Here is a 27,126-nt window from a genome sequence, read left to right on the forward strand (position 1 = left end):
GCTTCGTCGTTTTTTAGGGGCATATTGCGTTGTGAGGGAAAGTCGATACAAAGACGAAAGGTATGAAGGAGTGGATATGTGGGACGTTCGCATGTCTGGGACGTTCGCTTATCATGTACGTTATATAAAAAAAAAAGAAAAGCAAGAAAAGAGGAAAGCATAGAGAGAAAAATGAAACATAAGAAAGAGACTAACGTGATTTATCAGCGAATGCACCATATCAGCGAGTGCACCACTGGTAAGGGCTGCATATATATTTGGGTGCAGCACTAACAACGGGAATAAGCGGGGAATAAGTTGTTAGTACTTCGACTAAGTGTCTGTGCAGCCCTTACCAGTGGTGCACTCGCTGATATGGTGCACTCGCTGATAAAACACGTTAATGTTAGAAGGGAAAGACCTGAATATTCACTCTCAATACCAGCCACCGGCCCTGACAGCAGCACATCCGCCCCCGGCCCTGGCAGCAGCAGCAGCACCAGCACATTGGCGGGGCAGGATTTGGGGGATGAGATTACCTATTCTGATGATGAGATGGCATATTAGTGTACGATCAGATCTTTTCTGGTAGTTGTAATCAATAAGATTACAAATAATTGCTCATGATGCTCCTAGTTCGTCCGTGACTTGCCGCGCCTCCGAATGGTTACTCATGTTTTGGAGAGGTGCTTCGCCGAGGTGTCGCCCGTCAAGGGGGTAATAGCTGCAGTCTGTTCATCCTAGCTCAAGTAGGGGAGAGCGGTGAGGGGACAGAGCCTGGACGGATTGAAACGGCCCCGTTCTGATGTAGCCAAGGTAAGATCCAACTCCAGGAGCATCAAGGCGTCCGAAAATCTCGTAGCAAAGAGTGCATGCGACAGAATATTGCAAGTGGAGAGAAGAGCGCGATTAAATCGCTCAATTTTTGTTCGACTCGGTTTCTCTGAGGGTGACCTCAATCGTCTCGAGACCAAGCTTGCGATCAATCAGTGGCTGTCTTCCCGGCCGTCGCTCCTGGGCTGCGAGCGCAGGGTGGAGGCGGTCTCCAGGACCGGGAGACACGTAGATGGGATTCTGATTCACTCCATGGGGCCAATAAGTGGCGAAAATTGACTCGAGAAATCCATTCTCGGCCGAGTAGAAGAGCCATCGTCTCACCGCCGTGGAGTCAGGGGCAGCGGCGGCATAAAGAGCGCGGGGTCGGCGATGGAGTACATCCAGTGTTTTTGTCTGTGCCGAAGCAGCAGGGTCTGAAAGCGACAGAGTATTGGCGGCGACCGCGGTCAGAACCTCATCTAGAAGAGAAAGAATGGGCGTCATGTTGTAGAGATAATTGAGTTGAGGCTCAAACAGTTGCAAGGTTCTGCGCTGCTTGGTTTATGTCCAATTCCTCCACTTAAGTTGATTGTGACCGCGGCATGTGCGGCAGCCAGGTGGTCAATAAACATGACGAATGGAAACAAACGAGAAAAAAAGAAAAAAAAGAGAGCAATTGGAAACGACAGTGGGAAGAGACGCCTCGCAATAGGATGCCGAGGCAGACATGCTGAGGCTGCCACGCTTGCCCAAAGTCTTGTTGCCCCCAGGTGCCTTACTAGCTCAAGGAGCAAGCTGTTAGAAGTAAACAACTCAGGGGTTGAAGGCGGTCGAATGGTTGGTGACAGCACGTGATACTGGTACCACTATGATTTGGTCCGTGCGCAGGCTGCAGACTTCAAGCTCCCATAAGTTCTTGGCAGGCTTCGCCGATTTTTGGAGGGGCAACTCGCAGCAAACGACGACCACCGACGACTTCCTCACCGGCTTGAAACTTCGCCTCGACCTGTAGACGCACTTCAACTTTCTTTCCCCTCACAATGAGCTTCGGTGGACAAACACCGACGATTATTGTCCTGAAAGAGGGCACAGACACCTCTCAGGTATTTATTGGCCCCAAGTGAAGTTTTCCTGTATCGGTAACTTAATTGCATCTAAACAGGGCAAAGGTCAGATCATTTCCAACATCAACGCCTGCTTAGCGGTCCAGGCGACGATCAAGTCGACACTCGGTCCCTATGGCGGCGACCTATTAATGGTGGATGCCAACGGCAAGCAGACCATCACCAACGATGGAGCCACCGTCATGAAGGTGCGCGTCCCGAACCATGGCGAGAGACCGAGACAGTTTCTGACTTTAGGAAGCTTCTCGACATTGTCCACCCGGCTGCTCGGATTCTCGTCGACATTGCGCGATCGCAAGATGCGGAAGTGGGAGACGGCACAACCTCGGTAGTCGTCTTGGCCGGCGAGATCTTGAAGGAGATCAAGGAGCACGTGGAGGCTGGTGTCAGCTCGCAGATCATCATCAAGGGCTTGAGGAGAGCGTCAACCATGGCAGTCAACAAGATCAAGGAGATCCAGGTCAGCACAAACGAGGCGAACAGGAGGGACACCCTCAATAAACTTGCCGGGACCGCCATGACGAGCAAGCTCATCAAGCGGAATACCGACTTCTTTACCAAGAGTGAGCCCTCTCCAGCGTTGCACTGTTGGGCATGCACTAACAGCACTAGTGGTCGTCGACGCCGTCCTCTCTCTCGACCAGGAAGATTTGAACGAGAAGTTGATAGGCATCAAGAAGATTCCCGGCGGCTCGCTGACGGACTCTCTCTTCGTGAATGGCGTGGCATTCAAGAAGACCTTTTCATATGCCGGTTTCGAACAGCAGCCAAAGTCGTTCAAGAAGCCCAAGATTTTGTGCCTCAATGTCGAGTTGGAGTTGAAGGCCGAAAAGGACAATGCCGAGGTTCGCGTCGAGCAGGTGTCCGAGTACCAAGCCATTGTCGACGCCGAGTGGCAAATCATCTACAAGAAGCTTGAGGCCGCCTATCAGACTGGCGCGAAGGTCGTGCTGTCCAAGCTTCCCATCGGTGACCTAGCGACCCAGTATTTCGCCGACCGCGATATCTTCTGCGCCGGCCGTGTGTCAGCCGACGACATAGAGCGTGTGGTTCAGGCGACAGGCGCAACCATCCAGAGCACCTGCTCCGACATCCGGCCGGAGCACTTGGGCACCTGCGGCAGTTTTGAGGAGCGGCAAATCGGCGGCGAGCGCTTCAACTTCTTCGAAGACTGCCCGGAGGCCAAGACGTGCACGCTCGTGCTGCGCGGTGGTGCCGAGCAGTTTATTGCCGAGGTCGAGCGGTCGCTGCACGACGCTATCATGATCGTTAAGCGCGCCATCCGTAACAAGACCATCGTCGGTGGCGGCGGTTCCACTGAAATGGAGGTGTCGGCATACCTGCACCGCTTCGCCGATCAGGACGTTCGCAACAAGCAGCAGGCTATCATCAAGAGCTTCGCCAAGGCACTCGAGGTCATCCCGCGGCAGCTGTGCGACAACGCCGGCTTCGATGCTACCGACATCCTCAACAGGCTGCGCGTCGAGCACCGGCGTGGCAACACGTGGGCAGGCGTCGATTTCCAGAATGAGGGTGTCACGGACATGATGGCCCGCTTCGTCTGGGAGCCGGCGCTGGTCAAGATCAACGCCATTCAAGCGGCTACGGAGGCGGCTTGCCTGATTCTGAGCGTCGACGAGACCATTCGCAACGAGGAAAGCCAGGCACCCCAGCCGCCGGGCAAGCCTCTGCCCGCCGGAGCGGCTCAACGGGCCCTGCGCGGGCGCGGTAGGGGAATGCCGAGGCGGTAGAGACTTTAGCTTGTTAACATGAGTGAAACACGCCATCCGGTCAATGCACTACTGCGATTGATACCAGTGTCTAGGTGCTGAGACCTACAAATGATGAACCGATTAGAAACGTGGATCTTGCCGCTCAAGTCTTTATGAGTATTCCGACTCCGTTCCCCTCCGGTTTCCGCACCCTCCCCCTCAACTCCTCAACTCCTCAACTCCTATCAACCTCCAGCACTTCCAGGGCCCCGTTCACTTTCGTCATCCACTGTCAGTAACCCAGCTACATCCGTCCTTCCTCCAACTCCACCGGCAGCGGTCTTGGCCCCTGTGCCAAGGCCAACGCCCATATCTACGGCCATTAATCCTGACCCGCCTGGGTCTGTCTCTCGTTGGTGCTGCCCCGTCAACCCTTCGTCTTCTTGTTCATCAGCGGGATGATTCCCTGGCGACTCAATCAGCATGTCCAAGTCCAGGTCCCGGTCCCCAACCACTCCTCCATCATGTTCCTCCTGTTCTCCTGCTGTGGGTAGTGCTGTTGCCGTTACTGCGGCTTCTGTTTGTTCTCGCAGCGGTGACCGGTGAATGGGATGTCTACTTGTACCAGCACCACCATAACCTGGTTCGTGGTGGTGGTGTCGGTGATGGAGCGGCGTTGAGGAGTCACTGCCCCTGATCGTGGCTGCAGTCACCTCTGTGGTTCCGGTGGCGGCCGCAGCGATGATGGCGATGTGTGCTCCTACTCCCAGGCCATGCTCCGCTTCGAGTTCGTCGTCGTCAGTAGCGGCGGCGTTAATCAGCGCTTGGAACGTTTCGGCGTCGGCAGCGTCAGAGTCAGGGTCGTGATGGGTATCGGCGTGGTGGTGGTGTGCGGGGGAATGTTGGGAAAAGGCGTAGTGGTCGCTGTGATGATCAAGGCTTGTATGAATATGTGGGTTGTTTTCGGCCACGGAGGACTGTCCTATTATTTGTGGGTCAATGGGTTGGTAGTCCGGGACGGGAAGCTCATGTGGATGGGCAGCAAGGGCCGGGAGATGCACTGGGTGAGCGGATGGTGAGTGGTGGTGTGAATGTATTGGCCTGTGGGATGTGTTTTGGAGCATTGGGTTGTGGTTATCTCGAGCCATTGCGTCGTGCTGTGTCATGGTAGCATCGGAGGGTGACGGCAGAGCCTGGGCTGCCGGCCGGAGGATGGAGATGGCGCCGGGATCAGCGAACTGATGGTGGGATGGCAGCGTGAACGGTGACAGGTGCGACGGATCGGCCACGGACGGCCGAGGTCCTCCGGCGGCCAGCTCTATGCCGGATCCGGGAACCGGAGGGCTTGGCGAGGCACGTTTGGAGGCAGGGGCAGACGTAGGACTCAGGTTGGGGCGCTTGAGGCCGTTAACCGGAATCCCCGGAGATGGCTGCTGGGTCTGGGCCGACGACGCCTTGCTCGTATCTTTGCATTCAGCACAATTCCTAATTACATCCGAGACCGTCTCTTTGATGCGACTCCAATGGTACCGCTCGGCGATGGTGGCCGTGGTCTTGTTGATGCCGCCATGGGCCTGGTTGTGAACGCTCCTGGCGATATCGTACTGCCGCTGGGGGTCCGAAATGACCTCTTTGTCCTTGAGCATCAGAACGTCGCCGTCCAGGAGTTTGTAGTGGGTAGCAGCGCTACGCAGCCTGCTTTTCTCGGCTCGGTCAGCGCCGTTGGGATAGCGGCCGTATTTGAGGTAGAACTTGATCTTGTCGAAACGCTCTTCACTCACAAGTTCCTCGTTGCCCGCGCCGCCTGGCGCGTCGCCCAAGTCGCGCCCGTAGATGATGGCGTCCACCAGTCGGTCCGGATAACTCTTGAGGTTGCCGGCGCCCTTGACCCGTCCGATGCGCTTGAAGCCCAGGGCGTCCCAGATCTTGCACGACGCCACATTCGTCTCGTACACGAGGTTGAAGACGGAGTACTTGTATCCCAGCTTGGGCGCCCAGTCGAGGTAGGTCTCGCCCATCAGCCGGCCTACACCGCGGTTGCGGGATGCGTCGGTGACGATGAAACCAGCATTGCAGATATGGCTGCTGCGCCCTGGGTAGTTGGGCTTGATGTAGAAGGTGCCAAGACACTCCTTGGACCAGTCCTTTCCCTCGACGACCTCGGCTGCACTCCCGATATGGCCCAGGAGCATGATGCCGCCAAAGTTCTGGAACCAGTACGAGGCAAACTTGTCGAAGGGCATTGGCTCCAACATCGGGTACGTGTCGCCGCCCTCGATTTCCTTGTTGAACTGGTCACTCAGGTAGTGAAGAAGGGACTCGGGGACCTCGTGGCGAGATGCAAAGGGGACGACAGTAGCGACCGTCTGACGGTCGCGGAGTGTTACATGGCGGGACATGATTGTTGGCGGCACGGCAGGATTGGCTGGGTCGGGATACGGGGCATCTCCGGACACCCGATAGATGGTCGGAGATGCCGGGTCGTCTAGAATCGCCGGCATCCTGGCGATATTCGGTAGGGACTGGGGACCCGCACCGTTGAGTGTCACCGAGGGCGCCGAAGCCGGAAAAAGAGCGAGCAGCCCTAAAGGGAGAGGCAACTACATGGTGATTATTAGCCTTGCATGAATGTCACAAACTGGATATGGCTATGGACAACAAGCACAAAGAAAGGCCAAAAAAAGGGAGGCCGAGCCGTACCTCAAGCCAGGCGTGTAAGTGACGGCTTCGGTTCTAAGTCTACAGTCCGCAGCCAGAAATGCTGTCACCTGCAGCACCGAGATCCTCGCCGCTGCCGGGATGTCTGGTCCCGGCACGATTCAGGTACCCGACAACCCGTGTGCGCACAGTTCCCCGCGACGAGGCACACCAATCAGAAAATTCCCGGCGTGGCGTGATGCGAGAACGAGGCAGGGTGCAGTGACGTGACGGTAACGGAGTTGCTGTGCTGAAATGTTCGTGGTGATGAGTTGTGCTGGGGAGGGCAGATTCGCAGCCGGGATGAGGGAGGGGTTTGTGGGTCTGCTGAGTCAGGATTCACGAGTGAGTTTAGCACGTAGGGACTAAGACGTCCCAAAACACCCATCAGTAAGGAAGGGGTTCAAGATGGCGGTATATTCTAGAAATGGACGTCTATGGCAATATGGTACAAGGAAAAACTACACGCCCTCAAGCCGCTGAAGAGGTGATTGGGCCATCCACCATCTCCTTTAGGAGCTCATCATCGGTCAAGAAGTCCTCCCTCGTCATCACCTTTTTGTCCAAGACACCCTCAGCCGCAGCAGCCTTGTACTCTTCCTGTGCCTTGGCCTCGGCGTCCTTCCGTATAAAGATCTCGATATCGCGAGCGTTTTCCCAAGTACAAATGCCGTCGTTGGCATCCGCTAACCTCCGCTGCTGCCCGCGCTCTCCCGCCCTGCCTAGTACGCCCGCAATGAGCGTGACAGATCGGACACTGTAGAAGAACGTCGGTTAGCCACCGTCCACCATCAATCCTTCCCAACGCCGGCGCTCACCTGTCATCGTTGGCCGGGATCTGGTACGTAACCCAGGTAGGGTCAGCGTCGGTGTCAATGACGCCAATGGTCGGGATGTTGGCCAGGCCGCACTCGTGCAGCAGCGGGTAGTTCTCGAGCGGGTTCAGACACACCACCAGATCGGGCACCACGGGCCTGCAGTCGCGGAGGTGCATGTCGAACCCCTGCAACTCCGCGTCCCGCTCATCCACCATCTTCAGCTGGCCGCTAGCCAGAATGACGTCTCGGTTGGTGATGGCGCCAGGCGTCCACTGCTGGAAGAGGTGGCAACCCTTGGCCAGCTCGGCCGCGCGCACCACGATCGGCCTGTGCTCCTTCCTGTTGCCGACAAAGAGAATCAGGCCGCCGTAGTAGGCCACCTCTTCGACGACGCGCGCGGCGCGGCGCAGGTGGGCTGCCGTCGTCTCGAGGCTGATGATGTGGATGCCGGCGCGCTCGCCGTAAATGTACCGCTGGTTGGCCGGGTTCCACTGCGAGACGTGATGACCCATGTGGCACTGGGCGGCCATGAGCATCTCGAGCGTGGCGTCATGCGGCGGGTCGAGCAGCATCTGATCCGGGTGATACCTCGACTCGACGCGGGCGCCTATGCTCCGAGTGTGCTCGCGCTGGTGCTGGTACTCGAGATAAATTGCTGGAATCTGGGCGAGCTCGGCCTTCCGGGCGGCGGTCTTGGCCGCGTGGTAGGACTGGACATTCGTTGGCGTTGCGGTGGTGGGCATTGCGGTAGGTTCAGCGAATGTCGTTGGCGCCGTGGCCGGCCGTGTCGCCGAGCTGGAAATGGTTCGGAGGCATAATCGGCTGATGGGTGCTGCTAGGGCACGACGACCTGTAGAAAGGTCAATTGGCGGTCGCATCGACATGTATAACTATTAAATATGCTTACCGTGCCTGACACCGAAACTCCTCAAGATCATGGTGGAAAATGTTGGGGTTGGGGTCATTGCATTGCAATGCTGCCAGCCGCTGCTGCGAAAGGAGCAACTTTTCTGTCTTCTCGATCGTTGTGGTCCGTGCGGTCCCTGCCAAGATGGTATCGATCACCCCCCACATTTAACCCGGACGAGTCATTGAGAATGTCAAACTCAAGTTCTCGACTTTACACAGACACACCTCCTCGCTGCTCAGAACTCAGATGAAGAGTCAGAAGACAAGCCTTCTAGGAGCTACATATTACATTCAAAAGCCAGGGCGCTCAAAAAATGACAATGCTTGTTGATCGGCCATCCCCACCACCACCTCATAGGGCCTGTCTCTCCGATTCCTACCCAATCAACTCAAATGCACAGCTGATCAGAGTAGCGTCCGACGAAAGGCCAATGTATTATAGATGTTCTATGGAATCAACAGCTGTTTCATGAAGCCTTGTTACAGAAGTGTACAGCCCGAGCCTCGCATTTTTGGGGGGATCAAATGCCTACCCCAACAGTGGGAGCCCAGACAACGAAGCTCACACCCTCACGCGTCCTCACCACCCACTTCCTTGAAACACAACAACTCGCTTACCGGCTAGACATTCTCGAAATGGTAAACACACCCACAATCACTACCGCCAACATCGCAATCGCACCCGGCAGCAACAACTCGTTGGGCACACCGGCAATGACCTGCTCCGGCTGCGGCGCCGTCCGCGTGCGGGGATGCCTGCTGGTGCGGACGGGCGTCTCGTCCCCCTCGGACACGTCGCCATCCTCTTCATCCTCGTCGTTACCAACCGGCTTCCTGCGCTCACGCACGACAGAAGACAGCGGCGGCGTCGGCACTACGAGCGGCTCGGGCGCCGGCGCGGGTGCAAGTGCCGGGGCAACGGGCGGCTCCTTGGGATCGTGCACGAACAGGTCAACTTTTTCGCGGCGGCCTTGGCGAGCGAGGACGATAGCCTCCAGCAAGTCCTGGTCTGTTGTGATGGACACGGAGTCGCCCTCGTCGTCGAGGTAGCTGAGCGCGTATCCGCCCGAGAGCTTGCCGTCCTCGACGGTGGGCGCGCCGCCGATGGCGTCGACCTCGGAGCCGAGCTTGGCCGTGACGTTGGCGACGAACTCGGCCATGCCGTGCGCGGCAGTAACTTGCAGTCGGTGAACGCGGCCACTAGGGGCCTTGAATTTGAACGGGAATGGGGTTTCGGCGGGTGGCACCTCCGGCGTAGCGCCCACGGCGCTGTGGGGAGGTGATTCGACACCGGTGTGGCTCGCAGAATCGCCCGGCAGGACGCTATCGGTTGGCAGGCGCTCGCTCCGTGAGATGTCCGGGGACATCAAGGATCTCGCATTCGCGTTGGTGTGGTGGTGCGAGCCGTCACCGGAAACCATAGACTCGGTCTCGTGGTCAAGCGACAGCCAGAACTTGTTCCATGCAGGTCCTTCGCTGTCGTTGCTATTCATCGAATTGATCTGCTCGAGGGTGGCGTATGTAAGCTTGAGGACATCCACCATGCCGACAATCTCGCCGCCGTCGTTCATGACGGGAAGGTTAAGGTAGTGACCATCTGCAAACAGTCAATAAACTGCATACCACAGATTCAGTACATAATGTATCTTACCATGCATCTTACGCAGCGCAGCCTGGATGCTCATGTCCATGGGCGCAAAGTCGGGATGAGGGGTCATGACACGGACAACGCTGCAGGTAGCGGGATCCAGGCCGGGCGCAATCACACGCAGGACAACATCCTTGCTCGTGAAGATACCGGTAATGGCCCCTTGGTCCTGGACCAGGACCGCCGTGGTGTGGTTCTCCTTCATCAACTGGGCGGCCTCCTTTACCGACGTCCGAACGCTCACCGTTGTCGGCGGTAAGCCGTTCAACACCGACTCGAGAGTAGGGCCCGACATCTTGGACCGGAGAGCCTCAACGTACTGGATGATCTGCTGCGGCTGGCTGGAGCCGAGCTCGGACTGCACACCCTCGAGCGCGTCGTAAAGCCGCCGGGAGGACGAATAAGCACGCTCCAGCTTCTCCATGGCCTCGTAAAAGCACTTTGTGATATCGAGCACGCCAGAAATATCCTGATTTTCGTCCATGACGGGAAGGTGGCGGAAGCCCTTACGGACCATCAGGTCGAGGGCATCCGTGGCGCTGGTGTCGGTCCTGGCGCACAACGGATTTTTGGTCATGATCTCGGCGATGGTGACATTGTTTGGCTTCAGCCCGGCTCCCACGACACGGAAGGCAAGATCCTTGGCTGTGAAGATACCCGCAATTCGGTCGTCGTCATCCGTGACCAGCACGCAGTCTTCGCGCTTGGCTGCCATGAGCTGTGCGGCTTCGGCGACGCTGGTCTGGGGCTTGATCTGCAGCGCCTGGCTAGGCTTGAGGGCGAGGACGGTTCCTGGAGGTGCCTTGCGAGACTGCCGGGCGCGGCTTGTCAAGTGCTTCTTTTTGGAGAGATCATTCTCCATCTTGCGGCGGATGGCCTGCACCGCCCAAGTCAGTGAGTGTTCCATCTGGCTGCGAGGAGCAGGATAGAAGTTGGTGGCGTGGAGCGCGGATGGAGGAAACGAACTTCATCTCTCTTGGATTGCTTCTGCCTGCTGGCGCTAACGGTGGAAGAGGGCCCGGCCTCGCTGGTTGTTGATGGCGTGGCTTCCAGAACCGGTCGAGGGATGCCCGAGGTCGGGGTGTTGGCGAAGGGGATGGCACCGCGTGACTGACCACGATTGGGCGTGCCCCGAAGAGTGCCCGGGTTGACAGACATGATGGGCGGCGCTTGTGTGAAGTGTATATTAAGTGAAGCTGCTGCGCTATAATAGATTGTCGCACCGAAAATTCTGGATGTGCTCGTCGACTTGTCGAGAGCTGAAAGCAGGAGCCAATCAATGAGCGATGGATCAGACGACAGGACTCGACTCGAAGGAAAAACACGGGTTGAAGATTGGCTTGGTTGCCTGGCGACGCACGGACCAACATCGAACATCTCCAGGTGCTCGGGTCCTGCACCATCCGATGAAGGCAGGGGTCAGGAAGACATCCAGCGACGGAAAGTTCAAAAGTTCATGTTCGGATCGCCCGAGCATTTTTTAACAACGTTATGCCGAGTCTTGGGCGCTTGCCTGACCGCACATTTTTGCTCCGAAGCCTACACACTCACTGGCTCAGCATAAGGGAGTAATGGAGTTTCGACATCCCAGGTGACCCACCAAGGCTTGTTGATGTACATGGATCGTTACCGACTTGAATAGGGGTTGCAAAGGATCTGCTTTGTAACCACCTTCTCCGCCCAGCTACCCTCATCTACGCACGTTAGCCTTGTGCCTGCTATGAACCCGGAAGGGTTCCTGCAGAGTGCTGCTGAAATGCCTGCATGCGCTTCGCTGCATGAAAGGCTAAGCTACATTGGTCCTCAATGTCCGGATTGATGCTCATCTTTCACCGAAGCAATTTCCTCCATCCACGACCGTCTTGATGGATTCCTCTTCACGTGTAGGTTAAACTCTACATCGGCTTCTCTAAGAGTGTTGTTAATTCTGAAGACATCTCATATAATGACGTAGGACAGTAAGTTGTCTCAAACTCGACCCGGGAACAACACCTAAACAGAATGTCACGATCTCCGGTTTTGGTACACTCTGCCTTGGCCTGATCTCTATTAAAAGGGCCGATATTGCCGAACTTGCCGTGCCAATGGGCAGCCAGATCCTAAGTTCGGGTTTTCTCTATTACGGTGCTTCTTGAAAGTTGAAGACAGTCGATGCTTCCTTGACTCGGTCCAACAGAATCGCTGATGTAAGGATCGCAGGATTCTTTGTCCTCGATTTTGGCTGCCCGGTGGTTGGCATCCCAGTGGTTTGACTAGGGTGGGGATCGGTTGATCCCCCTGGTTCGTGGTGGGTCTTTCTCGATACGTCACCTTCCAGAATTTGAATTTAGGAGGTTGATTAGGGACCTAAGGAACTGTACCTCCATACCCTTTCTGCTTCACCTCCTTTCGCGCCGAACCTACCAAACCCTCGCAGCCGGTCGCGCGACTCAACGAGCTTGCCAGCAGGCAGTGCACGTGAACCGGTTTTCACGTCGCGTTTTGTGCCAGACCGAAGAATCGCTTTAACTGCGACATTCCTGCGACCGGTTCGACGACACAGAACTTGGTTCGATTACGCGACATCCAACCAGCCGTCTCTGATCTGGCCGTCCTACCCGCGCACAGCCTCAGACTTCGGGTCGCTGCGCTGGCCAACACGGTCTTAACTTGAGGCCTCTCCACCATCCTTCGGCGGCCGATCTAGGGCCCACTCAAGCTACGCGCACTCGGCCGAAGGAAACAGGACTCACCTTGGCTATTAAGTCGCTGCGCGAGGACGAAGTGGTTTCGAAAACCGACTGCAATCCCAGACAAAGCGCCATGGCAAGGATAACGGAACCGCGAAGGGAAGTTGCCGGCGCGTCGACCCGCTCGTTCGCGGCAAACATCAAACGAGCACTGGTCGACATGGTCCGGCGTGAAGATGAATGCCACCCCCTACCGAATGTCGACCTGTGCGAGAAGCCCGCGATCTCATCTACAAAAGTTACATGGATTATCGTCGGCGTTTGCGTGTGAGTCTGAGCCTCGCGCCCCTCGCCGCAGCAGTTTCCTAACATGGTGCACAGCGGGTGCTTAGTCCTCGGCACATTCTCAGTCCTCATCTTCCTCCATTTCAGGCGCAAGAAGCGGGACAAGCAGGAGGATATGGATGACAGATTCGAGAGGTCGGATTACGGCCTGGACGAAATACCTGCGTCAAGGAAACCGCGGCCAGTCGACGACATGAACTCGCACGACCGGTCGCCACAGGGCTATGGGAGACGGTCGCGCGATCCCCTGCAGGTTGGCACCGAGCCCAAGTATCAGCCCGGACAGTTAAACGACCATCTGAATCCATTCGACGACGCCTCATCGTTCAGGTCCGGCAAAGGGTCGCCGAAGCCTCCTAGCGCCAACCCTGCGTGACCAAAGAGGGAGAGCAGTCAACACACGTCGCCCTGGCAGGGAAGATGATGTCATCTGCGAGCGTTTCTGGGAACGAGCGACGACTGTATTGGGATGAGTTACGACGGTATCTGTGTACGATACCAAGCGACGGAGGCGCCCTATACTCATGTGGGAGTCGTTTGTGACTGTGTGTTCAGCTGGCAGAGCCGATGTGGCTGGTCATATCGGCTCTCTGAAAACAATCCAATGTTGCAATTCAGCGAGCGGCGAGCCTGCACGTCCAATTATAAGACCGCCACTGACGGCCCAGCGCATTGTCTCGTCGAGGCATTTAACCCCTACATTTCTTCCCATGCAACTGGCCTCGCGCCGTGAACCAACACTGCCCATGGATATGGTGGATTGGGGGAAGCACTGACAGGTTGTCCCACTGTTGTTGATTTGACCTGGGTAGTCGTGGAAGAATATCAACGGTTCAGAGGGGAGTGCTTGAGACAACACTAACGGCTTGAGATAATGGTAGTCAAAAAGCTTCCGCTGTAAGGCTGACACCAGGTTCACGCCAGTTTCATTGACGCTTCTCACCTGCAAGGGTCCAGCTCTGCAGAGCCCTATCCATCGAAGGGACTCGTCTAAGTAGGGCCATAACGTAGGGCCATAACCATTGCCGGCCCGCCTGGTATGTGGCCGGGAATGTCGCTGATTTCGACAAGACACCAATTGACGAACATCCAGACTTGGCATCCTTCCCAAACATCGGCATTGTCCACATGTGCAATGTCCTTGTCCACAGGCGGGCTGCCCTGACTCACGGAGCCGTCGTCGGGACGTTCTGAACCCGGGGCACGGCCTAGGGGCGAAAAGCCTCCAAAGCTGTGTTCGAGACATCCATCCCCTAAACCCGACCGGGAACAGTGGCCGTGCTGTGGGCCGCCTTGAGGGCATTGATATAAAGAGCGCCTCATCTAGGTCCTCCTGGTTATGCGTCGAGAGGCTGCCGGCTGCACACCAGCTCACGGCTATCTCCCGCAGGCTCAGACATATCCAACCTGTTCGGGCTCGAACTCAGCCATAGCCGACAGTGGCAATTCTTGTCGTCAGAGTCGACTTGAAGGCGGGGAACGGTTTGTTCCTTCCTACCTCCTCCGATACTGTCCCTCTCCATCAGAGCTTCCTCGGTTTCCATCCAACACCATCAACTCACCACCACCCGGACATCCCTTGTCTGCGACTCACCTGAGTCGCCTGGGTGACTGCTCTGTCTTCATCGGAGTCTGACCAGTTTTCTGGTTTGATACCGAGGGCCGAGGTCCACTTTGGATTGAAGAAGCATCTACACCATCCGTTCGTCTCTTCCAAAGCAAGCGCGGATGGACAACTTGCTGTGACCTGCGTCTCCTTTCCAAAAGCATTACGAGTTTTCGCATATCAGGCTAGACGGCCACTACCAACGGCAATTTAGGCGGATAGGCTCTCACGGCAGTTGAGAGGCGCCTTGTGGTGCTGCTCGATATGGACACCAACCCGCCGGTCTGGGCCGTCGTCCACGTCATCTTCGGCGTTGGCTACAACATCTTGATCCATCTGAGTCTCTTGATACTTGGTGAGTGGGAAGCGATTTAGGCTGAGTATTTGGTAGTTTATCGGAGATCGATAACGACTTTGTATATGACCATAACGTTAGCTATATGTGCACCCCAAGTCTAGCGTTTTCGAAGTCCATGACAGACGCCCCTGTCCATCAGTGGTATAGTTCATTCCTCCTCAACTCCTCAACGCCGTCTCTACTCGTCACCAGCTGCGCCCGACCGGCCGCGTCAGCCCGGATGCCAACCCTGACCCGCCATCTCGATACGTGGACCGCCACGCTCGTCCGGCTTAGAGCGGGACTCAATCGAGAGTTCCACGCGAGCAACAAAAGTTCTGCCACATCACCCCACGCACTGATGGTCGGGATGTCCGACTTGAACCAGAACTTGGACAACACCATGACGTAGAGGAAGTACGTCCCTACAACGATCATGTACGTGATGACGACGGTAAGGGCAAAGGTCATCGTCGGCCCACCCTTGCCGGATCCATAGCCGTATCTTTCGACTTCGAATTCGAGGTGTGTCAGGTTGGAGAGATAGTCAACAAACTCCTGAGGGCTGCTGTAAAGCCCGTTATACCCAACGAACTCGGGCTGATTAGACGTATTTTTAATATACCCGAGGTGGCTCAAGATTGACTCCTTGAACTTATTGAAGAGGAAATCAGGGTCGCGGGGTTGGATTTCAACTACCGTGCCGTTGGACCAGGTAGCCGATTCCTTCACGGCATCGCGCTGGTGCCTATGAGTACCGATGTCGGTCACCTCGATGATAGTGTTGTTGTACGAATTCACCATATAGCTTCGTGACTTAGGTGCAACGCGAGCCAAAGCCTCGGTCACCATCCCGGTGAAGGCCTTTTGGACGTATTCCTGGCCCTTCAAGATGCCGTAGAGATTCTGCCAAGGATTATCTGAGCCCAGATTTCCGGCAGGCTCAAGGATCATATCATCCGCCAAGAAAGCGTCAAAGATCAACCGCACTGGCCTAGTTCTTGTCATGTTACCGGAGGGCGTCGAGACGTTGATCATCGGTGCCAAGAAATCAATCCAGTCCTCTTCGATCTTAATGGCGGGTCCGGCCGAGCCGGTCAGCAAATTGAGGTCGTCAGCGCCGGAGATGAAGTTCGTGACGTTGCTCTGGACAATGTCACTGTCCTTGGGTGAGACGGACAGAGTCGCGGGCATCCAATGAGCCATGATGGCGCAAGCGAAGAGCCCTACGCCCGTCTTAGTTCCATTGCGGTACGGTAGGGTGATCGATGCGAGCAGCAAGGGATAAGGTTCGCTGGAATTTGGCGCCCCGAAGTGGTATTGTCCTATCGAATCGGAGATATTCGGGTTATTCCTGCAAAAGACTGAAAGTCAGTTGATCTTCCATCCCTCCCAGTCTTCACAGAAATCGTCTTACCACAGCCTCTCGGTAACAACAAATCCGCGTCCGCGCTCAAGCGTGCTCTCACGCATGCTCTCACAGGCGGGATCGCCGAGGCAATTCAGCTGGTCGTATTCATAGAAAGGGAGATGTCTCGGTCTAGAGAGGCCGGTTAGGTCGTACGACGTACATTGTGATTGGACAATCGGCTGAAAAATGGTTGACTCGCTCGAAGTAGTTAACTTGATTTGTGGCGTAGGATGCTGCCGCTTATCGTCGGCGTAGATCGCGCCCAAATTCGTTTCGTAGATGGCGCCCTGGTTGTCCCACTTTATGAAGTTGAGAAGGCGACCGATCGTGAGGAGCGGTGCGATCGATATTGTAGTCATGACCGAAGTGCCATCCCTGAAGTTCCCCCTGGCGGACAGCCGGCGTCGCACGGCGCCCGTTGGATCCTGGCCGATCAAGTCGTTGCTAAGATCTGAGCTCTCCCATTCTGCGAGCCACTTGGACAGATCCACAAACCCCCCGGAAGGACACCAAGAGGCCCACCATCCGACGAAGCTGTCACAGTGGTGCCCCGAAGAGACAGCCGCGTTTAGGACACGGGGCCAGGTCGAGTTGGTAGGTGAGTTATAAAAGAAAACGGGGTGCTGGACCTTGTTAAAAGCGCCGGGTAGTGGATACCAGTCTAGCTGCGGGACAAGCAAAATCGCGGAGGATGGGCCGACAAGCGTGGAGAGGAGGGTGTTGCCAAGGACAAGAAGGGCCAAGAGCTGGGAGGTCTTGACTCCTGCCTTGTGAACTGCGCGCCAAAAATAACCGCTAAAGATATACGGGACATCGCCGACGCGGTAGGCGCCCGTTAATAATCCGAGCGGAAGATGCGATTCGACCAGCCGGCGTTTAAACACCTTCAACGTGAGCGCACCGAGAGAGGCGATGACCAGCAACTCGTATACTTTGGCAACGAGCTGAAGCATATGCCCGAGGCCTTCTGTGGTGAAGAGAAATCCGGGACCATCCACCTCGCTGAACCAATATAGTCTTTGGATGTTTATGGTGATGATAAAGACCGAGATCGTCAGCGGCAATACGTGGATCAACGAAGTCCAGAGCCGTGCATCAGTCCCGAGGATAACGGGTCTGCCCTCGGGAGGTGGCGGTTGTTGTTGCCTCTTACCGGCGTCGTCTCTGGACTCGGGGCTGGGCTCGGCGTTTTGTCCATCGGCGGCTGAAGCGTCATCGACCTGGGAGATTTCAATGTAGGGTTGATCGGAGAGCTCCTTGGGTCTAATGTCCGCGCCGTCCATATTAGGATGTGTTGCTTGACTCACTCGGGCGAAGAGTAAGGCAAATTCGATGCCAAAAATGAAGGAGAGTGATGAGACCAAAATCTGCTGGGCTGCGAAAGGGCCCAACGCGTTGGTGCGGTCAGCGCGCAGTCGATTTGAATTCGCTTCCTACACAGTACAGTACTGTATGGCTGCATGCCCAGCCTGCTGCAAATCACGAAATTTCAGGCCAATAGCACCCCAAGACGCAGGACCCAAATCGGCCAATGCTCGAAGAGGGAAGGGAGTCGACGAACACTTTGTTCTCCGAATTGTCGAATCTCTTCAGTATGGGGTTCTCAGTGGCTGGAATGAGCTGGTCCTGTTCGTCTGCAGCCTCGGCAAGCAGGCAGTTAAGCGATCGGGTTCTCAGTTTCGAGCCGACTGAGCTTGCGTAGCCGTACAGTAGTTGCAAAATCAAGCTGCACTGTGACATATGCAGGCAGCGCCGCGCCGCATCGGCGCTCCTGCCAAACCGCTACTGTAGTCAATGCGACCCTGCTCGGGACATTCTCACGAGCGCCAACCTGCTCCAACGGCACGGAAGAAGGTGGTGAGTTCAACTCTGGTAATGGCAGCGAAGATGACGATGCAGCGTAGATTGACTGCAACCGCATGAAAAGTGGCGGATTTGCTCACAAAGGGACTGTTGAATTCAAACAGGTGATCACGACGCCGTAGGATTGATAAGAACGTTCAGGTAGCTCCTTGTTGAAAAGCCAACAGCCGCGATTCCATGGTGGCACGCTTTATGGGAGCCCTTCTAAAACAGTAACTATTGTTTTTGAGCGCCCGGGAGCAGCCCAGAATCTGTCGATTTTAGAGTTCTGTTCTTATCCTCCTTCTCCAAGTTGCCTGGGTGCCTCCCAGACTTTATGCAACAGCTGTATGTGATCCCTGTTGGACAGCAACAGTTATAGGCTCGACTAGGCATAGACCAACCAGGTGATACTACATCAATTGAGGCACAAGATGAAGCTTGAATTGGCTGTCTGAACCGTGTATCTTATATGTATGTTGCTTGAAAAACTGAGGGCTTCGGGACCCTCGCCAGACCCTGCTTTTGGGTGGGCGACGAGTCTTCCGCACTTACTACTGTTGGAAGACCAACAGCCACGATTCCACGGTGATCACACAGATGATGGTAGCTTACAACAGTGGGTTTTTGATGCTCGGAGCAACCCAGAAGTCCTTGATTAAAGGTTGTTCTTCTCTCACGTCTCCAGCGATGAGGGAATCACCCTAACCTCGTTGCCCAGCGCTCTGGTTACCCCTCACCTTACCTGACACTCAGTTGGTCAGCCATGCATCCAACAGTAGGGCACTTGCAGCTGAGCGTCCGAGTTCCCAATGCCACGACTTTCCAACAAGTAGATAGCCTAACGAAGGCACTTGCTTAGGAGCAGTTTGTTAGATTCAGAGAGCAGATAGGCTTGGTTGACGTGAGCGAGAGGCTCGCAGAGCGCAGAGAAAGGGAAGAAAAGCAGGTCCTGGAAGCAGAGGCATAAGAGGGATAGAAGCAGTGGAGGGTATTCGAAGTGGTCGTTCCAGCCTCCCCAGCGCAGACATCGCGCTAGCTCGGTTGAGGGGGGGCATGTTGGATTTGGCAGGTGGTCAGGGAGGGCAGTTCAGAGGTGACTATTGGCAATGCACCAGGCACCTCAGGATCAGGAAGAGGCGGGCAACTCTTTGGAAGAACATAGACACCTGCATCTTCATCAATTGAGTGGGTGCCCATCTTGTGGTGCCCAATTACTACGGTGCGGTAAATTCGTGGCTGTTGGCTTTCCAACACAAGGCCCCCTACTCACTGCTTTCTTCTGAGCCTCCCAATCTCTACGCGTCTTTCGCATCGTTGGCATAGTTAAGTTATTCGGACCCAATCTTTGCGCCTCAACTGTTCGACATAACTTCAAGTCCCGAGAGCAGTCGACTCTTTCAGGTCCAGCAAACGGGCCTGGGCAAAAAGGGAAGCCCGAACAACCAAGATTTTGCCGGCAGCTTATGAGCTCAGGCTCTCTGCGTCAACTCGCCGTAAGTCCAATTGGCAGTCGTTGGCACCTGTTGCCAACAGGTTCCTTTGTGTGCAAGCCCGCCCACTTATCCCATGCAGTTGCAATTGCAGTCATCATGCTTGCATCTTTGTCTTCATGGCCATCATCACCGCTGACTTCATCACATTCCAAGCTCTTCAGTGGCTTTAGAGGAGTCAGCGTCCCGAGCGGGGTCGCTGACCGGTCACATTTGCAGAAGCGCCGATGAGGCGATACGGTGCAGCCTGCAGAGCTCACGGTGCATCTTGGTCCAAATACTGTACATCCGTAAGCTCTCAGACGATTCGAAACTGGGCGCTTAGCTGGCTGAATGCCGAGCTTGCCATTGGGTTGAGACCCGCCTGGCTCCCGTGATCTGCAGGCTGCCCATGCATGACTCCGTAAAGCGTTTCCGCACCACAGCGGATTTTGACTCTATCTCTCTTTTAATGTTTGGCATGGAATTCGCCTACTTCGACTTCCCCGAGTGAGTCGAGAAAACACGTCCTAATCATGGACGACTCGGCCACAAAGCTCAAGGATATCTCCGATCAACCCTACATTGAAATCTCCCAGGTCGATGACGCTTCGGCCGCCGATGGACAAGACGCCGAGCCCAGCCCCGAGTCCGCAGGCGATCCCGGTGAGAGGCAACAGAACCCCCCGCTTCCCGAAGGTAAACCCGTGATTCTCGGGACTGATGCACGACTATGGACCTCGTTGGTCCACGTACTGCCGTTGGCGACCTCAGTCTTTCTTATCACCATAAACATACGCAGGCTATATTGGTTCGATGAGGAAGGTATTAGGTGGCTGCATCTGAGCGCAGATAGCGTCAGGAACGTGCTTCAGCTCGCTGCCAAAGTCTACGAGTTGTTGGTCATCGCCTCGCTTGGCGCACTCACGGTGAAGGTGTTCAAGCGCCAACTTATCGAGTCGCATCTTCCTCTCGGCCTATTGACTGGCGCCTACCGCGTTAGCGACATCCCGTACGTCTTTGGCGGTTTCTTTTGGCACGCATTTCGCGAGACTTCCTGTCTCCTGGCCCTCCTGCTCTTTGGTAATACAATCCTCTCCACGCTCGTCGGCCCATCGTCAGCGATTCTCCTTGTGCCGGAGCTGGACTGGTATCCACTACCCGGTGCTTTCAGCAATGTTCACCCTGTCTTCTTTTACAACTTACCCACCAACTCGACCTGGCCCTACGTGGTGAACACGTCTGTTTCTTGGGGTAATTCCTGTAATAGCATCGTCGGATGGTGGGCCCCTTGGTGTCCTTCCGCGGCCTTTGCGAGTTTATCTCAGTGGCTCGTAGAATGGGAGAGCTCAGATCTCATCAACGACTTGGTCAGCCAGGATCCAACGGGCGCTGTACGACGCCGACTATCCGCCATAGAGAACAGAGAACTTGGCACTGTGGCCATGACCACATTATCAATGGCACCGTTCCTCACGACCGGTCGTCTTCTCAACTTCATACGATGGGACAACATAGGCGCTATCCACGATACGCCAAAGTTCAAGTTAACTACTTCGAGCGAGTCAACCATTTTTCAGCCGCTTGTCCAATCACAATGTACGGTGTACAACCGAACCGATCTCTCCCCGAGTGCTCCAGCCTGGTATGAGTTTGGAGAGTTGAACTGCCTGGGCGATCCGGTCTGTGAGAGCATGCTTGAGCGCAGGATTTATGTTCCCGAGGAGCTATATCGGTAAGAATGGACGCCGGCATATCAAACGATAGCCATGGTGCCTGGCCAGACTGGAAAGAGTGAAAGATCAGCTAACTTTCAGTCTTTCGCAGGAATCTGTCGGAAACCTCCTCCGAGTGGATCTCCTTCAGGGCGCCAAATGCCACCGAACATCATCCGGTACTAGCATCGATGACCGTACACTACCGCGGCGGGAGTGATCCGGATGCAGGAGGGTGGGCTGGCGTATGGGTCTTTGCTTGCGGCATCATAGCGCACTGGATGCCCGCGGCTTTGTCCGTCTCACCCAGGGACACCGATCTTGTCCAGAGCAACGTTACGGACTTCATTTCCGGGATGAAGCATTACAACCTCAGTCCGCTGATCGTCTCAGCCGGACCCGCCATCAAGTTTGAAGAAGACTGGCTTGATTTTCTGGCATTGAAAGTCAACGTCTCTGAGACACCCTCCGGTAACATTACAGGATTCAGGCCAGTGCTGTCCATCTTCAATGGTTTATTGGGGGAGACGGGTGTTTTCCTTGAGCCTGCTGGCAATCAGAACGTGGACTCGGGCCAGGTTGATCCTGAGCAGATCCGCATCAACCGGTTGAGGGCCAAGAGCTACGTCCAGAAGGCCTTCACCGGGATTGTGACCGAGGCTCTAGCTCGCATTGCAGGCAAGTCACGAAGCTACGTGGTGCGTTCGTACGACAACGCCGCTGTGGTGGTGACCGACATTGGCACCCAGGCTGTCGGCCAGAACGAAGTGGCTACCTGGTCCGACGGCAGGCCATTTATTGATGGCCGCTACCGGAAGCCCCTTTTGATGAAGTTCAACGAGTCCATCTTGAGCCACCTCGAATATGTATCGTCCGATGATCGGCGCGAGTTCGTCGGGTATTACAGCAGCCCCCAGGAGTTTGTCAACAATCTCTCCGCCCTAACGCACCTTGAGTTCGGTGTCGAAAGATACGGCTACGGATCCGGCAGGGGCGGGCCAACGATGACCTTTGCCCTCGCCGTCATCTACACGTACATGATCATCTTGGGGACATACTTCCTCTACGTCATGGTGGTGTCTAAATTCTGGCTCATGTCGGACATTCCCACCATCAGTGCGTGGGGCGATATGGCGGAAGTTGTGTTGCTCGCGTGGAACTCCAAATCGAGTCCCGCGCTGAGCCGGACGAGCGTGGCAGTCGACAAGTCGAGGTGGCGGGTCGAGGTGGGCATCCGGGCTGACGCGACCGGACGGGCGCAGCTGGTGACTAGCAACGACGGCGTTGAGCGACTGAGGAGGAACGAACTATATCACTAATAGATAGGGAGGTGTGTCCCAGACTTTGGGAACGGTAGACTCCGGGTGCGCATGTAACTATTTTCATAGGATTGGCATTGACGATCTCGGATAAACTACTCAACCTGAACCACTTTGCCCTTACAAGGTACTAGGAAACCTCGGGTAGATCAAGATGTTGTAACCAATGCCGGGGAAGGCAAGGACGACAGTCTAGACCGACGTGTTGGTGTCCACATCGAGCAGCACCGCAAGACGCCACTCAAGTGCGTGAGAGCCTACCTGTACTAAAATTGCCCTTGGTAGTGGCCGTCCGGCTTGATATGCGCAAACTTGTAATGCTTCTGCAAAGGAGAAGGCAGGTCACATGAAGGAGGTCTATGCCTGGGCAATTTGGAAGAGACGATCGGAAGGCGGAGATGCTCTTTTCTGGATGTTGGCCTAGGAATGCTGACCAGAAAGCTGACCAGACTCCAGGAGCCGGTGAAGACAAAGCCGAGACCCAGGCGACTCACGCGACTTCGAAGACAAAACATCTGGGTGGGTGTGAGTTGATGGAAATGGATGGGAATAAAGAAAGCCCAACCTGCAGGAGGGAGATTGTGGGATTATGATTGGGACGAAAGATATGAGGCCGAGTGACGCGCTCAACAAACACCCAATGCCTCAATGTAACAATAACACGTGCCAGGTGCTAGGATCATGATCGAGAGATGCTTGCAGCCGATGAGGGGGCCGCTGCGAAGATAGGAAGAAGGAGCAACGGTTCATACGATGCAAGAACGGAAGGCACGAAATCCATAAGCGCCCCCCCTCTTCCCTTGAGTCTTCTTCTCTTTTCAACCTCGCCCTCTTATCTTCCTCCGCATTTCGACGATCAACCATACTTCAACAAAACAACCAGATTCGTGGAATTATAACATGAGATTGTCCAACTTGTCCAGTCAGGCGAATGGGTGTCTTGAACCGCATGTCACTACCCTACTTAACCTGTGCTATTGTACGGTCATGACGTGTTCGCATGGTGATGGTTCCGCCACCATCGATGCCGGGGCTGCAAGCTTCAATGCCCCTACCTGGCGCCTACTCGTACTATGGAGGAAAACGGCTCGGGTATCTTTGCTTCGAAGAGTGCTTAGCACACGAAGCCCCCGTTTCCTGCCCAGTTCAGGACTTATGTTATATACTGAATATACCTTGAGGAGTTGGTCGGTTCAGCGGGAAATCGACAGGAAGCGAGCCTGTTCGGTTACTCAATATCGCTATGAAATAGCCAGAGAAGGAAGAAGCCTGGAAGTCTACAGCTATTTATTCGGAACTCAGCCTGTTACATCGGTGCCTTATACAGCATATACCGCCAGAGATATGTAAAGAGGTACATCTATAGTTCAAGTGATACTTGATTGAGCGGAACATGCTATAGACAAGGACATCTATTGTTTAAGACCGCTTGAAGAAGGGTACAGGTAACGTGCACGAATCGTAGACTGGGCAACGAGACATGATGAATAGCAGTAAGAGCCCTGTATATGCCGCCGAATCCCAGATGCTCCTCTATGACGAACTCCTCAAAGCTAGTGTTGGAAGTGAAGGCACTTGAAACTCGGAAACTGGGTTGCCGGTATCGTACCCTGGTCAGGGGTAATACACAGCTGTTACATAAGGTCTAGGAGGCACCCAGGCAACTTGGAGAAGGAGAGGACAGAACACTCAATTGACAGATTCTGGGCTGGTCCCGGGCACTCGAGAAGTTCACTGTCTCAAGGGCTCCCATAAAGCGTAACACCGTGGAATCGTGGCTGTTGGCTTTCCAACAGCTAGAAAGAATGGTCGCAAACGTCTCCATCCCCAACTCCATCATGCTTCCCTCAAAGTATACCAGCGGCATACCCGACAGCAGCGGCCAGAACAGCCCCAGCGATCCCAACAACGTCACTAGGCCCAGCAGCAGTCGCGGCAGACCTCTTCGGGCCATACACTTGGCAGTGCATGATTGTCTCCGTCAAGTTCAGGAAGACTTCCACCATAGCCTCCTGCGTGTCGTTCTTTTTCTCGGGCTTCTCCGTCAAGGCCTTGCAGATGGCAAGCATTTTCCCTTCTTCGTAATCCTTCTCAACACACCCGAGGCAGTCGTATGGTTCCTGGGACGTCCCGTTGCTCGCCGGCTCGGAGAAACACCTCTTAGTCGCGTCCTCCCAGGCCTGGCCCGGGGCGGTGTTGGTCGCGCTGCTCTTGCACATGCAGTCGATGTCGATTTGGGGGCGTGAGCTTTTTGTGTAGCAGGCCTTGGGCATCCTCTTTAATCCGCAGAGCGCCATGCATGGGGAGTCTTTAGGTTTGGACAGGTCGCTCACCATCGAGTCCGGGTCGCCGACGTTGCGCTTGAGAATGTTGGTCATGGTGGAGGTGGAGGCCGTGGCCGTTGTGAGGGGAAGGAGGAGGAGAGTGTGAGCGAGGGTAAGCTGCATATCTGGATTTGGGGGAAGGTTATGGATTGGACGTTTGTGTTTGTGCGCCTCCTGTTCTGAGTTGTGGTCAAATCAGTAAAGGAGTGATCAACTCTGTTGATGTGTTGTTTATACATGATCCGATGAAATTGAGTTCCAGAGATGGTCGGTGCAGATAAGGTCGTCTTATATAACTGGGGCTTGACAAGTTGAGGTCTCCTCTTACTGATGTGTGAAATCTTCGAAGTTGACTTTTGAGAGCTTGGCCCCGGGCCGGTGTTGCTTTAGATGGAGGCCGTGGCCGGGCGGGAGATCGGCCTGTGACCATGCTCGATGACCGCATGGAAAAGAATTCCAAGCCCAAATCGGATGATGCTAGGCTGGTGGTTGAATGTACAAGGCGATCTCAAACCCTTAAACGACTGTTATATTGGCCTGCTGCTTGGGGCGCGACCGGCCCCCCGAACTGGCACGAAACCTAGACGAGCGGCGGGTGTCGGCCCGGCGTGGGGCCGGGCGTCATCCGAGTTTCGGAAGCTATTTTCACTGCAGCCAATCAACGGCCAGCATGTGGTTTGGGCAGAGAGGAAATGGGCAAGACAGGTCTGTGCACCAATTTGCAACGGAAGCGTAGGCCAGATCACGTTGGCGAGTTTGTTCATCCTGTTTTCACTGATTCTTCATAGCTCTCGGTCTATACGCGTTTCTGGCATCCGGTTGGCATTCAGAGACATTTAGGGCCTCTACTCAGATCAAGCTGGCCCAGCCTAGGCTAATCGTTTGATTAGCTGTGCTTCTGGTTTCCGTTTATTATGGTTGTAACGGTCTCAGGTAGTATATTGCAACTAGCTGATGACGACTCTACCAGTACACTGAACTTGGAGAAGAAAAGGAGAGACGACAGACTCTGGTAGCTCGCAAGCATACTTATCCTCGTAGGCGCGCTGGTCTGAGCGCGTTGCTAGAAGGTTCGGTGTGCTGTGGGGCGAGTGTGAATAGCCTCATCAGGGGTCTTGGTATTGGCCGAGAGTCGCCGAGGCTCGCACCGGGCCCAGCCCGTTACAGGAAGTGTTCTCGCGATGGAGGGGATAAATGCCAGAGCAAGTGAGGCACTCACGAGCAAGGCAAGCGCGCACCTCGACGGCGGGTGCCGTCACAGCTACTAGGCTCTGGGAGACTCCTAGGGTATTGGCTAGTTGTACAGCTAGGGCTGAGCTAGTTCACTAGCTCAGTGAGCCACCTATTCCTTTCTTTTTACCGTAGTGGGAAGATTCAAAGTTGCAGACTGGTATAGGGTAGGTAAAAGTTTTTAGTCCAGCCTTGCAGAATAGTTTTCCTTTGATATTAGCTGTAGATGGTCCCGCAAGCCCTAGGGCAGAGCGGAGTAGGAATAACTTATAATAATAAGATTACCTGGTCCTCACCATCCCAGCTGCTTTAACAACTACCACTTGCAGTGTATGCAGCCGAAGGTTCTAAATTAGGTCTCAATCTGATCTCCGCCTTGCTTGTGGGGCATAAAAAGGGCTCATTGCCTCTCTTCTTCCATCCCCCAGACAGTCTCAGAAACCCAACTCGAGATCCAAACAACTTTACATGAAGCTACCTACCTTACCCTACCAGGTGTCTTACCTACCTCGACGACTACCCTTCAATCTTCTGGATTCAAGACCGACGGAAAAGCAAGCTCCTGCAGTAATTTTTGCAGCTTACCCGTTTTAACACAGCAGCATCCTCGACAATGCGTCTTCTCAGCGCTCTGACAGTCAATGTGACTGTTATTGTCGGAAGCGGTTATGCAGCGCCCCTTGCCAATGCCCATTTTAGCATTATTGAAGGACGGGCCGAGCCGCCAGGAAGAGTAGGAGGAGTAATCTGCAAGTGGCCGCGTTGCGTGAGACCGAACAATACTCCCAAGTATCCTTAATCAAGGCAAAGAAAACATCTTGAAACTTCTGGTTGGGGTAGGCTCGGGACGGTGAGGGGGTGAACGAAATATCTACAGTCAAGCAAACTTCAATTGAAAAGCCCTGGAGCCTTCAGTCTGCACCAACGCCATATCTCCCGCAGGACAATGTTGAACTGCTTCCCAAACCGGCAATCGTCTCTCAGCTGAATGGAACCTTGGCTTGATTGATGCTTTACGTACTCCGTAATTCCCGGCTACAGTACGCTGCTCGATGCCTGAAAGCTCCCCTGACTACCTCGGCAATTTACAGAAAGGCTAAACGCTTGGCGGCGACGTGTTCAGACTTGCGAGGTTAATGGCCCGTAGAGGGCT

The 27,126-nt window shown here is 55.0% G+C and overlaps 9 protein-coding genes across 9 annotated transcripts; 4 read left to right on the forward strand and 5 right to left on the reverse strand.

Moving 5' to 3' along the window:
* Nucleotides 1-552: 552 nt before the first annotated feature.
* Nucleotides 553-1,574, reverse strand: N657DRAFT_647570 (uncharacterized protein). The gene has a single exon (XM_062793343.1). It carries the CDS (start codon nt 1,297-1,299, stop codon nt 898-900), a length of 402 nt encoding a protein of 133 aa, XP_062645819.1. The 5' UTR covers nt 1,300-1,574; the 3' UTR covers nt 553-897.
* A 261-nt stretch (nt 1,575-1,835) lies between these two features.
* Nucleotides 1,836-3,670, forward strand: N657DRAFT_576748 (uncharacterized protein; the record flags this gene model as incomplete). The annotated part of the gene is made up of 4 exons (XM_062789206.1): nt 1,836-1,898; nt 1,958-2,107; nt 2,161-2,482; nt 2,532-3,670. The coding sequence occupies 4 exons, from the start codon at nt 1,836-1,838 to the stop codon at nt 3,668-3,670; spliced, it is 1,674 nt and encodes a 557-aa protein (XP_062645820.1).
* A 725-nt stretch (nt 3,671-4,395) lies between these two features.
* On the reverse strand, nt 4,396-6,595 carry N657DRAFT_600356 (uncharacterized protein; the record flags this gene model as incomplete). The annotated part of the gene is made up of 3 exons (XM_062790075.1): nt 6,332-6,595; nt 5,413-6,231; nt 4,396-5,334 (listed from the first exon to the last, which is right to left on the reverse strand). Coding segments are annotated over exons 2-3 (1,659 nt in total), but the record flags the coding sequence as incomplete, so codon positions are not given.
* A 204-nt stretch (nt 6,596-6,799) lies between these two features.
* On the reverse strand, nt 6,800-10,861 carry N657DRAFT_576854 (uncharacterized protein; the record flags this gene model as incomplete). Its single annotated transcript, XM_062789213.1, has 6 exons — nt 6,800-7,085; nt 7,147-7,996; nt 8,054-8,133; nt 8,674-9,652; nt 9,707-10,580; nt 10,670-10,861. 6 exons carry the CDS (start codon nt 10,859-10,861, stop codon nt 6,800-6,802), a joined length of 3,261 nt encoding a protein of 1,086 aa, XP_062645822.1.
* A 562-nt stretch (nt 10,862-11,423) lies between these two features.
* On the forward strand, nt 11,424-13,093 carry N657DRAFT_657534 (uncharacterized protein; the record flags this gene model as incomplete). Its single annotated transcript, XM_062794821.1, has 3 exons — nt 11,424-11,437; nt 12,532-12,699; nt 12,754-13,093. 3 exons carry the CDS (start codon nt 11,424-11,426, stop codon nt 13,091-13,093), a joined length of 522 nt encoding a protein of 173 aa, XP_062645823.1.
* A 614-nt stretch (nt 13,094-13,707) lies between these two features.
* On the reverse strand, nt 13,708-17,678 carry N657DRAFT_673261 (uncharacterized protein; the record flags this gene model as incomplete). The annotated part of the gene is made up of 7 exons (XM_062795679.1): nt 16,078-17,678; nt 15,020-16,014; nt 14,806-14,809; nt 14,554-14,699; nt 14,312-14,457; nt 14,216-14,249; nt 13,708-13,925 (listed from the first exon to the last, which is right to left on the reverse strand). The coding sequence occupies exons 1-7, from the start codon at nt 17,352-17,354 to the stop codon at nt 13,708-13,710; spliced, it is 2,820 nt and encodes a 939-aa protein (XP_062645824.1). The 5' UTR covers nt 17,355-17,678.
* Nucleotides 17,679-19,921: 2,243 nt separating this feature from the next.
* On the forward strand, nt 19,922-22,419 carry N657DRAFT_682519 (uncharacterized protein; the record flags this gene model as incomplete). The annotated part of the gene is made up of 2 exons (XM_062796490.1): nt 19,922-20,625; nt 21,213-22,419. 2 exons carry the CDS (start codon nt 19,922-19,924, stop codon nt 22,417-22,419), a joined length of 1,911 nt encoding a protein of 636 aa, XP_062645825.1.
* Nucleotides 22,420-23,252: 833 nt separating this feature from the next.
* Nucleotides 23,253-23,772, forward strand: N657DRAFT_647579 (uncharacterized protein; the record flags this gene model as incomplete). The annotated part of the gene is made up of 1 exon (XM_062793344.1): nt 23,253-23,772. Exon 1 carries the CDS (start codon nt 23,320-23,322, stop codon nt 23,767-23,769), a length of 450 nt encoding a protein of 149 aa, XP_062645826.1. The 5' UTR covers nt 23,253-23,319.
* A 245-nt stretch (nt 23,773-24,017) lies between these two features.
* Nucleotides 24,018-25,142, reverse strand: N657DRAFT_105278 (uncharacterized protein). Its single transcript, XM_062785748.1, has 2 exons — nt 25,072-25,142; nt 24,018-24,922 (listed from the first exon to the last, which is right to left on the reverse strand). The coding sequence occupies exon 2, from the start codon at nt 24,864-24,866 to the stop codon at nt 24,267-24,269; it is 600 nt and encodes a 199-aa protein (XP_062645827.1). The 5' UTR covers nt 24,867-24,922; nt 25,072-25,142; the 3' UTR covers nt 24,018-24,266.
* Between the last annotated feature and the right edge of the window lie 1,984 nt (nt 25,143-27,126).

The sequence above is a fragment of the Parathielavia appendiculata genome (assembly GCF_033297405.1).
Source record: "Parathielavia appendiculata strain CBS 731.68 unplaced genomic scaffold N657scaffold_10, whole genome shotgun sequence".
NCBI lineage: Eukaryota > Fungi > Ascomycota > Sordariomycetes > Sordariales > Chaetomiaceae > Parathielavia > Parathielavia appendiculata.